General features: G+C 43.2%; 1 protein-coding gene across 4 annotated transcripts; it reads left to right on the top strand.

The window, feature by feature from the left end:
- Nucleotides 1-1,742: 1,742 nt before the first annotated feature.
- On the top strand, nt 1,743-9,911 carry MED18 (mediator complex subunit 18). Of its 4 annotated transcripts, none has more exons than XM_045782411.2 (3): nt 1,743-1,859; nt 2,581-2,723; nt 8,994-9,911. In XM_045782411.2, exons 2-3 carry the CDS (start codon nt 2,651-2,653, stop codon nt 9,545-9,547), a joined length of 627 nt encoding a protein of 208 aa, XP_045638367.1. In that variant the 5' UTR covers nt 1,743-1,859; nt 2,581-2,650; the 3' UTR covers nt 9,548-9,911. The 4 variants fall into 4 exon arrangements, with proteins under 4 accessions (XP_045638367.1, XP_045638366.1, XP_045638364.1 ...); XM_045782410.2 differs by having other exon boundaries at nt 1,787-1,933; XM_045782408.2 differs by having other exon boundaries at nt 1,812-1,994.
- The last annotated feature ends 1,098 nt before the right edge of the window (nt 9,912-11,009 follow it).

Raw genomic sequence — 11,009 nt, 5'->3', positions numbered from 1 at the left:
CTGCCTCACCCACACTGCTTTGTGTTTCCTAGCTCAGAAAAAAGCACTACCATGGCCACCCAAGGTAGACATCTAGACACCTGTGACTCCTTCTATCTTTAGCTCTGGTTAGTCATCAAATCGTTCTCTTCCTTATTTTTAAAATCTGTCTTTTGTCCTATAATTATCTCTCAGCTGGAGTTGTACCAAAGCTCCTAAGCTGGTCTTCTTTCTCCAGGTTCTCCTTTCTCAAGCTTTTCTCCACATTGCAGCCAGAGTGATCTTTTTATAGCTCACAAATGTTCTTTAAGTCTAGCACACAAAGTCCTCCAGGGTCTGAGCCTTACTCCTTCCCCAGACTCATTTATTTTGGCCCCTTACCTCAGATTCTATACCCTAATTCTATTTAACTTAGTGTCCTTTTATTTTTTTTTAAAGATTTTATTTATTTATTCGACAGAGATAGAGACAGCAGCGAGAGAGGGAACACAAGCAGGGGGAGTGGGAGAGGAAGAAGCAGACTCATAGTGGAAGAGCCTGATGTGGGGCTCGATCCCATAACGCCGGGATCACGCCCTGAGCCGAAGGCAGACGCTTAACTGCTGTGCCACCCAGGCGCCGCCTTAGTGTCCTTTTAAACATGCTGTTCCCTTCACCTGAAATTCCCTTTTCTCCCTTCTTTACCTAACATCTATTGATCCTTCAAGTAGGCATTGCTTACCTTTCCCAGGAATCCTTCACTGATGCCCCCAAGATGGACCAAGTGTCCTGCTTGCTTCCAAAGGGGTTGAGCGATTGATACCTAATTTTCCTATTGAATCATATTACATGGTACAGACACCTTAGTTTAACCCTCAGATTCCCACAACTTACCTATAAACTCTTTTGAGGGTAGAGATGGAGCTAACAGCTAACAAAATGTCTAGAACAGTCTAGACTTTCAAGAAATGTTCAATATAAAAAAATGAATGGGGTACTGTAGGTTACAGCAAGGGAACTAGACCTAGAAGTGTTAGTACAGTACAGTAATTAAGACAGAGGGCTCAAGTCAACGTTTTACATTGGTATTACAGCCTCCCCGCTCCTTTGCATGTTATGTAACAACTCGTTGCCTGGATTTCCCCATTAGTAAAATTAGAGTAACAATTGTACTTGGCTCGTAGGCCTGCTGTGAGGATCAAATTTAAAATTTTGACATATTGTTCATTACTTTTTGCATTAAATTTGTAAAATATCGCATTAAAATAGTATTTATCTTAGCCAATGAGTTTCTGGTGTCCCTTTAATTTTTTCACTCCGGTAGAGTACCTCATTCACTTCACTCTAGTCCTCACTTTGTCCACACTTTATATGCTTGACAAATATTAGCAGCGTTCAATAAACATTTGTTGAATTTATTTATCTCCCTGTATTTTCAAATATGCAGTAAAGTGAACAAATATTAAGTGTATTGCTGAGCTCCCTAATTGTTCAGAACATTATGCTTCGCAGCAAAGGGTGTCTTTTCACCCTTAAGCATCCAACAAAAAGTTCGTTAAGTCTCCCTTTCCGTGTTTTCCGCAGCTCCCTTCCCCAGGCTCTCTTTCGCCCCTGTCAGTCTCAAGAGATTTCCTAGACAAAACCAGTCCAGATCATCAAACTTGAAAAAATATTTTCCTATAGGACAGCCTATGACGTCAAGCCCCTCGGTAAATCCCAGGGGACCCTCCAACGGAGGCCGCCATCTTCCATACGGCGGCATTGCGTCTCGCGCATGCGCTTCTGTTTGCGAGGTTGCAAAGAGGCAGATTTTATCCCTTCTCGGCACCCTTACGTCGCGGGGCACTGGTGTCAAGATTTACGCGACGTCCGTTTCTTGCTGGACGTGGGAAGGCGAGGAGGTGATGTTGCACTATCCAGAGGACTTTAATTTTAGGGCTGCGGGCTAATTGTTCAAAATCTCCGAGGTGTTGGGGTGGGTATATTACCCACTTTACGAGAAGAGACTAGAGTGCGCTCGGGGGCGTGTTTATAGTGTAAGTGGGTATGTGTCTTTGATGCTGGTTTAAGGGGACCTAAACCATCCTTTTCAGAGAACTTCACGCTTCCGCCTTGCTCTTTTTGAAAGGCGTTTTCAGAGAGGCGGATCGCCTAGATTTTAGGTTGATTCAGGCTCTGCCACCGACTTGCTGTAGTCCTTGGGCCCCCTTCCGAGTCTCAGTATCTTCATCTATAAATTGAAGAGTAGACAAAGCCTTGATTAAGTCACCTTTCAGTTCTGAATGGTATTACATGTCCGAGCCACAAAGTTTTGGGGGTTAAATATCGTTGGCCCCATTTTATAAGGAGGACATTGAGTCCCAGGTTTGATGACTCCCTCAAGATTGCCCAGAAAACTTTTAGAGATTTCATACAGACATTGAGACTAGAAGATTATGCTGTAACTCTACGACCACTACTCCTTTGTGTATTTCTGTATCATCAGTTCCTGAAACTGGCCTATAGCAGCTACTCAAAAAGTTTGAATGGATGAATGCATCTTTTGATATCAAGGCCAATGACACAAGCAGATCTGTTGTTTCTCTGCCACTCTAATGTGTTAACAATGTAACACTTCTCTAGGTGTTTCTTCTGCTTTACTTGATTGGGGACTCTGAAACCAGTTCTGTTGTCTTCAACTTAATCGGACACCATGGAGGCACCTCCAGTCACCATGATGCCTGTCACTGGAGGCACCATTAATATGATGGAGTACTTGCTGCAGGGTAAGTGAACCAGGCAACTTAGATGACCTGTTTTCCTCTTTCTGTTCATCATCTGGGGGGAGGAGAGGCCGTTATACAAAGGCAGCCTGCATGATTTCTGGCATTCAGTAGACAGCAACTTTTTAAAAAAAATTTAAACATTAATTATGGTCACAAACACATAACATTCAATTAAGTGTACAATTCAGTAGTGTTAATTATATTCACATCATTGTATAACTGATCTCTAGAACTTTTTCATCTTGCAGAACTGAAACTCTGTATCCTTTAAACACTAATTGCTCCTTTCCCCTCCCCTCAGCCCTTGGCAACCACCTTTCTGCTTTGTTTTTGATTTTGACTACTCCAGATATTTCATATGAGTGGAATCATACGGTGGTTGTCTTTTTATGACTGACTTCTTTTACTTAGCATAATGTCCTCAAGGTTCATCCCTATTGTAGCATGTGACAGGATCCCCCTTTTTATTTTTTATTTTTATTTTTTTTTAAAGATTTTATTTATTTATTCGACAGAGATAGAGACAGCCAGCGAGAGAGGGAACACAAGCAGGGGGAGTGGGAGAGGAAGAAGCAGGCTCATAGTGGAAGAGCCTGATGTGGGGCTCGATCCCAGAACGCCGGGATCACGCCCTGAGCCAAAGGCAGACGCTTAACCGCTGTGCCACCCAGGCGCCCCGAGGATCCCCCTTTTTAAAGCTGAATAACATTTCATTTTGTGTATACACTACATTTTCTTTATCTATTCATCTGTCATTTGGGTTGTTTTTGCCTCTTGGTTATCGTGAATATTGCTGCAGCAAACATGGGTGTGTAAATATCTCTTCAAGATCCTGCTTTGAGGGGCCCCCTGGGTGGCTCAGTTGGTTGAGCGTCTGCCTTTGGCTCAGGCCGTGATCTCAGAGTCCTGGGATGGAGACCCACATTGGGCTCCCTACTCAGTGGCAAGTCTGCTCCTCCCTCTCTCTCTGCCCCTCCCCCCAGCTTCTGCTCTCTCTCTCTCACTCTCAAATAAATAAAATCTTAAAAAAAAAAAAGACCTGTTTTGAATTTTTGATATATGCCCAGAAGTGGGATGACTGGATCATATAATTCTATGATACTGTTATTAGCTCTGTCATATAGATCAGGAAGCAGGTTAAGTGGGGTGCCTGGGTGGCTCAGGTCATGATTCCAGGGTCCTGAGATCATGCCCCGAGTCAGGCTCCCATGCTCAGCAGGGAGTCTGCTTCTCCCTCTCCCTCTACCCCTCCACCCCTCACTCATCCTCGCTCTCTTTCTCTCTCTCTCTCTCAAATAAATAAAATCTTTAAAATAAAATAAAAAGAATGTAAATTAAAAAAAAAAGAAATAGGTAAAGTGAGTTGCCCAGATGAAAAAACTCAAGATCCAGAGAGGGTAGTGATTTTCAGGAGATCATATACTGTTTTGTGGAAGAGTTTAGACTTTAATTCAGATCATCCCTTTAGTAACTTAATATGAACAACATGATGTTATTAATTTTCACTTCTTAAGCTACCTCTCCTTCAGCCTTTCCCAACCGAGTAAGTGCCAGTGTCATTCACCAATTGCATGAACCAAGCATTTAGGAGTCAGTCACTGTTTTTCACTTTACCCCCACATCAAGTCCATCTCTAAGTCCTATTCATTTTACTTCCAACATATATTTTAAATAAGTATTTTTTCCGCCTGCAGTGCCACACCCGGTTTATCATCCCCCACTTGAACTACTTCAGTAAACTTTTACTTGTTACATTGTTTCCACTTCTGATTATCTCTGTCCCCACACCAACAGGTAGTCATCTTTTTATTTTTGTATTTATAATTGGTGGGTTTTTTTGATTTTTTTTTATTTATTTGACACAGAGAGAGAGAGAGAGAGAGAGAGAGACAGCAAGCACAGGCAGGGGGAGCAGCAGGCAAGGGAGAAGCAGGCTCCCTCCTGAGCAGGGAGCCTGACGGGCTCAATCCCAGGACCCTGGGATCATGACCTGAGCCAAAGGCAGACACTTAACTGACTGAGCCGCCCAGGCATCCCTATTATTGGTATTTTTTTAAGTAAACTTTGTGCCCCCAATGTGGGTCTTGAACTCAGGACCTGCAGATCAAGAGTTGGATGCTCGTAGTGCCTGGGTGGCTCAGTTGGTTGAGTGTCCAACTGCTGATTTCGGTTCACGTCCTGATCTCAGGGTCACGGGATCAAGCCCCGTGTCAGGCTCTGTAAGTCTGATTCTTTCCCTCTCCCTCGCCCTTCTCCATGTGTGCTCTCTCTCAAATAAATAAATCTTAAAACAACACAAAACAAAAAAAGGAGTTGCAGGCTCTGCCAACTGAGCCTGGTAACAATGTAACACTTCTCCAGGTGTTTCTTGTGCTTTATTGACTGGGGACTCCAAAACCAGTTCTGTTGTCTTCAACTTAGGCACCATGAAGGCACCTGCAGTCACCATGATCACTGTCACTAGAGACACTATTAATATGATGGAGTGCCTGCTGCAGGGGACCTACCAGGCATCCCCAGTAGACATCTTTTTTTTTTTTTAAGATTTTATTTATTTATTTGACAGAGAGAGACAGCCAGCAAGAGAGGGAACACAAGCAGGGGGAGTGGGAGAGGAAGAAGCAGGCTCCTAGCAGAGGAGACTGATTTGGGGCTCGATCCCATAACGCCGGGATCACGCCCTGAGCCAAAGGCAGACGCTTAACGACTGCGCCACCCAGGCACCCCCCCCACCAGTAGACATCTTTTTAAATAATTGTTTTATTATTTAAAAATTCAAACATAGAGACTAATATAGTAAAGAGTCCATTTCCATCGTCTAGATTTCAGTTTGTATCATTTTGGCATATTTGCTTCTTTTTTCTTTTGCTGTTTTTTTTTTAAGTTTGTTTTCTTTTTAAGAGAGGGAGGGATGGGAGGGTGGCAGAGGGAGAGGGAGAGAGAGAATCTTAAGCAGGCTCCACTCCCAGCACAGAGCCCAACACAGGACTTAATCTCACAACCCTGAGATCATGACTTAAGCCGAAATCAAGAGTTGGACGCTTAACTGACTGAGCCCCCAGGCGCCCCTTAAGACTGTATATTTAAGTAATCTCTACACCCAACGTTGGGCTCAAACTTACAACCCCGAGATCAAGAGTCATGCTCCACCGACGGAGCCAACCAGGTGCCCCTCTTGCTGTTCTTAAAGAAAATTTCTGACCTCATAACATTTTACTGCTAAGCTCTTCAGTATGCATCTCTAAAAAACAAGGATATTTTTCTTCATAACCTTAATACCATCATTATTATCTTAAGAAAATTAATAATATATTTTAATGTCACCTAACATCTAGTCCATATTCAAAAGTTTCTCCCCAGTTGTCCCCAAAATGTATTTTGTAAACAGGATACAATCAAGTATCATGCATTACATTGGATAATTGTACCTCTTAAGTCTCTTTGAATTTGAACCGGTCTCCCCTCAGCTACACTTTTTTTCCCCTCATGACCATGTCTTGTTGAGTCCATACCAGTTTTCGTGGAATAATCCTTTGAAAATGTAAATCCAGTCATGTCTTTCCCTGTTTTGTTGAAAATAAAGTGTGGCGCACATAGATGCCGAGTGACCTTTGGATAAAATACCACCTTCACCACGGACTGTATGTCAGGCCTCCACTGCTGTGGCCCAGGCCAAATCCTCACTTCAGTCTCATCTTCCTTCTTGCTCACGGCACTTCAGGCACCCTGATACCTTTCCGTTTTCTTTAACTGCCCAGGCCTGTTCCTGCCTCTGTGCCCTAGCACTTGATGATCCCTCTGGCCCAGTACTTTTCTCCAGCTCTTCAAACGACCATCTCATTTTCATCCTTCAGGTTTCAGCTCAGTTGCATCCCCTTAGGGAGACCTTCTCTGACTCCAGCCCCTCAGAGAGGTCTTCTCTTCTCCACCCCCACCAATTGCTCTCTATCCCATCTCCCTTCTATTTCCTTGTATTTCTGTTTGTTTACTAACTTATTTTTTGTTTCCCCTACTGAATTGTAATCTCCATTAGGGCATGGACCCCTACTTCCTAACATAATGCCTAGAACAGCATTCAAGAATATAGGTTGAATGAACCAACACTCACAAAGCTCCTCAAATGTTTGAGGAATGGGGTCGCCTGGGTGGCTCAGTCTGTTACGTCTGCCTTCAGCTCAGGTCATGATCCCAGGGTCCTGGGATCAAGCCCTGCATTGGGCTCCCTATGGGAGCCTGCTTTTCCCTCTCCCTCTGCCTGCCGCTCCCCCTGCTTGTACTCTCTCTCTCCCTGTCCAATAAATAAATAACATCTTTAAAAAAAAAAGTTTGAAGAATGAACAAACACATGTCTGATACTGTCCTGAATGTAGGGTACAATGTATTGAATGTAGGACTTGTTCCCTGCTCCCATGATCTTCTGTCCTGTTATTACTGGGATCTGATCTGTTGTTTTTCCTACAATGCTCCCCATTTCCAAAAATTCAGTCCTTTGAGTCTCACTATCAATATTTACTATAGTAACAATGTTAACAAATTTATTCAGTATGTATTTGAATATGTTCCTAGCACTGGAGTATCAGCAATGGAGGAAGAAAGATGAATAAAGTATCAATATACAATTGATATATTGAAAGATGACTAGAGAATCGAGGTGATAATGCTAAAGAAAACTAAAGCAGGGAGGTGGAAAGAGATTGGAGGGAGATGTGCTGTCTTATATAGGGTGATCAGAAAAGATATCTCTGATAAAGTGACACTTGAGAAAGACCTGAAGAAACTGATGGGGTGAGGCATGCAGATACTGGTGAGAAAAATTTTCTGTGTGTAGGCACTAAGGGAAGAGGCCCTGAAGAGAAATACTTTATCATATACTTGGCATTTTCAGGAAATACTAGGAAGATCACTGTGGCTGGAGAAAGTGATCTAGGGAGATAGTAGAAGGAAATGCTGTTGGACTGGTAGCAGAGACTACAATGTTCCGTGCCTTGTAGACGCTGGTAAAGACTTCGGGATTTATTCTGAATGACACAGGAAGGGTCATTTTGGGATTTATTCTGAATGACACATTGAAGGGTTCTGAGCAGTGAAGTGTCATTTTCTGCCTTATATTCTAAAAAGACCACTTGGCTGTTGTGTGGAGAAGAGAAGAAGCAGGCAAGGGCAGAAGCAGACTATTGCAAAAACTAGGCAAGCTATGAAGGAAACTTGGACTAGATGGAAATGAATGAGAAGTGAGAAGTGGTTGGATTCTGCATTATTTTAAAAATATGGATTGGGTGTAAGATATGGGGGAAAGAAAGGCGTCAGGGTGATTCTGTGGTTTGGAGCCTGGGCGACTGGAAGCAGAGCGTTTCCATTTACCGTGATGGAGAAGACTGCAGGAGGAATAAGATTATGGAGGAAAAGCCAGCAGCTGGATCCTGAACGTATGAAGGCGAAGATGTCTGTTATGCATCCGAGTGGAGAAGCTGAGGAGACAGTCGGACGGCTATATGAGTCTGTAGTTTATGAGGTAAACACGGAGTCCTCAGGGCATAAGTGATATTTAAAGCCATAGCACCAAATTAGGTCACCTTGGGAGGAAGAGAGTGTTGATAAGGAGGACGAGGATTGAGTCCTGGGATCCTCCAGTGTTTAGGCAAGATGAGAAAAACCCAGCAAAGTCGACTTAATAGGAATGGTCAGTGCGTTAGGTGAAGAGCAAGAGAAGAGCTGTGTCCCAGAGGCCAAGGGAAGAACAGATTTCAAGGTGGGTTTCATCTAACAACCATGCCGGATGCTGCTAGGAGGGTGAATAAGATGAGACCAAAAATCAGCGTATTTCTCTGGAGCATTTCATTCTCTTTTACTTAAATATGTTACATAAAAAGGAAATGTTATAATCTACAGATGGAAAACTTGTGTTGCTGGAAATAGAAGATAATTTTTCGAAAAAATGACAGGGGTATTATTATTATTATTATTATAGATAGGTACTGTTGTTCAAGCCTCTGAGCCCAGAGCCCGCTGGCAATTAGCATGTAGGGAAGGCCTAAAGACTTTCTAGTACGAACGTAAGACAATGCAAAAAACTGAAAGGGGCTTAACTTTCTCATAATGTTACCCAATACCTTGGCAGCATAATCCCTCTGAAATCTCATATATTGGACCTATGCTTTACAAACACTGCACTAACCTGTTTTGGTTTTTCACTTAAGTTTTTTCAATCTTTTGCTAATCCCAGTACCCAAAATGAAAGATGGGACTCAACAGTGCTCTTTCCTTCTTCAGGAAGTGTTCTAGATCACAGTTTGGAAAGCCTCATCCACCGCCTTCGTGGTTTGTGCGACAACATGGAACCCGAGACTTTCCTTGACCATGAGATGGTATTCCTGCTTAAGGGCCAGCAGGCTAGTCCATTTGTTCTAAGGGCCCGGCGTTCTATGGATAGGGGAGGAGCGCCCTGGCATCTGCGCTACCTGGGACAGCCGGAAATGGGAGACAAGAACCGCCACGCCCTGGTGCGAAATTGTGTAGACATTGCCACATCTGAGAACCTCACTGACTTCTTGATGGAAATGGGCTTCCGCATGGACCATGAGTTTGTCGCCAAGGGTCACTTGTTCCGTAAGGGTATCATGAAGATTATGGTGTACAAGATCTTCCGCATCCTGGTGCCTGGAAACACAGACAGCACCGAGGCCTTGTCACTTTCCTATCTTGTGGAGCTAAGTGTCGTCGCACCAGCTGGGCAGGACATGGTCTCTGATGACATGAGGAACTTTGCCGAGCAGCTGAAACCTCTGGTTCACCTAGAGAAAATAGACCCCAAGAGGCTCATGTGACTAAGACAGTCTGTCTGCCACTGGGGCCTGTCCTCACCTGTTACAAAAAAGAAGATGTTATAAATGCCCCATTTCACCACTGCCAGCCAGGCATTCTTCCCCCAGAAAGGAGGGCATTGAGGACTTCGCTGGTTCTTTACACTGTTTTCCCCATGTGGCAAGTTCACCTTTGTGACAGCCTTTCCAAATTAAAGGCTTAGGATAACATGAAGAATCTGTCCAGTCCCTCTGTATATAGTGGGGGAAACTGGAATAAATTAGCTTTTAGAAAGGAAAATCGTTTAATTGTTTTGCTGTTTGTGTATAAGATTTATAGAGACTTCGAGCTGATATTGTGCGGTAATAAAGGCTATGAAGAGAAACATCTGTGGCTCCAGTTCCTTATCACCCTGCTAATTTGGGGTGGATTCTCTACCAGTTGGAACAAAAAAAAAATGACAGTTTTTAGTTTTAATTCAGAACATTAGGCTATAGTGTCCTTCTCTAAAAACACAAAACTTCATTTAAATAGGGAAATTTAGGCAGAGATTAATTAGCTTTCCCTGGGCTATCCAAATGCTAATTAGCAGAGATGGCATGTAAATATTGATAATTATAATTGCTATGTGTATCCCATCATGTGGATTTTCCATAACTTAACTGATTCTCCTACTTCGGGATTTTTAGTTTGTTCCCAGTTTTTGGCTTTTATAAACATCCTCTAGGGGCGCCTGGGTGGCTCAATGTGTTGAGCATCTGACTCTTGGTTTCGGCCCAGGTTGTGATCTTAGGGTCATGGGATTGAGCCCCGCGTAGGGCTCCATGCTGGGTGCAGAATCTGCTTGAGATTCTCTCTCTCCTCTGCCCTTTCTCCTGCCCCCATGCCCGCTTGCTCTCTAAGATAAATCGATAAAAATCTTTTTAAAAAAGAAAAAAACAGGCGCCTGGGTGGCTCAGTCGTTAAGCGTCTGCTTTCAGCCCAGGGTGTGATCCCGGGGTCCTGGGATTGAGCCCCACATCGGGCTCCCTGCTCCGCTGGGAGCCTGCTTCTTCCTCTCCCACTCCCCCTGCTGTGTTCCCTCTCTCGCTGGCTGTCTCTCTCTCTGTCAAATAAATAAATAAAATCTTAAAAAAAGAAAAAAATCCTGTAATGCTAGTGTTTTTAATAAAATCATTGTTGACATCTATGACTATTCTTTAGGATAAATTCTAGGGAACTGCTGAGTCAAAGAGTATGCACTATTTTAAGACTTATGCCATGCATTGCCAAATGCCTTCCAGAAACGTCCCAGTTTTCACTCCTACCAGCTGTAAATGAGGTTCCAAAAAATGTTGCCAAAACTGGGTGTGACTATGAAAACTTGATGGTAAATGGTAGTTTGAATTTTCTTTTTTTTTTTTTTATTTTATTTTTTATGTAAGCTTTGTGCCCAATGTGGGGCTTGAACTCACAACCCCAAGATCAAGAGCTGTCTACTCTACT

The sequence above is a fragment of the Ursus americanus genome, chromosome 33 (genome assembly GCF_024610735.1).
Source record: "Ursus americanus isolate L20-20 chromosome 33, mUrsAme1.1.p, whole genome shotgun sequence".
Classification (NCBI taxonomy): Eukaryota; Metazoa; Chordata; class Mammalia; order Carnivora; family Ursidae; genus Ursus; species Ursus americanus.
Note: the sequence above shows the minus strand (reverse complement) of the source record. Positions and strands in the feature narration are given on the sequence as shown.

Coding starts and splice junctions, on each gene's coding strand:
- MED18 (XM_045782411.2), top strand. CDS start 2,651: ATGGAGGCACCTCCAGTCACCATGATGCCTGTCACTGGAGGCACCATT. Junction 2,724..8,993: donor GATGGAGTACTTGCTGCAGG/GTAAGTGAACCA, acceptor TTCCTTCTTCAG/GAAGTGTTCTAGATCACAGT.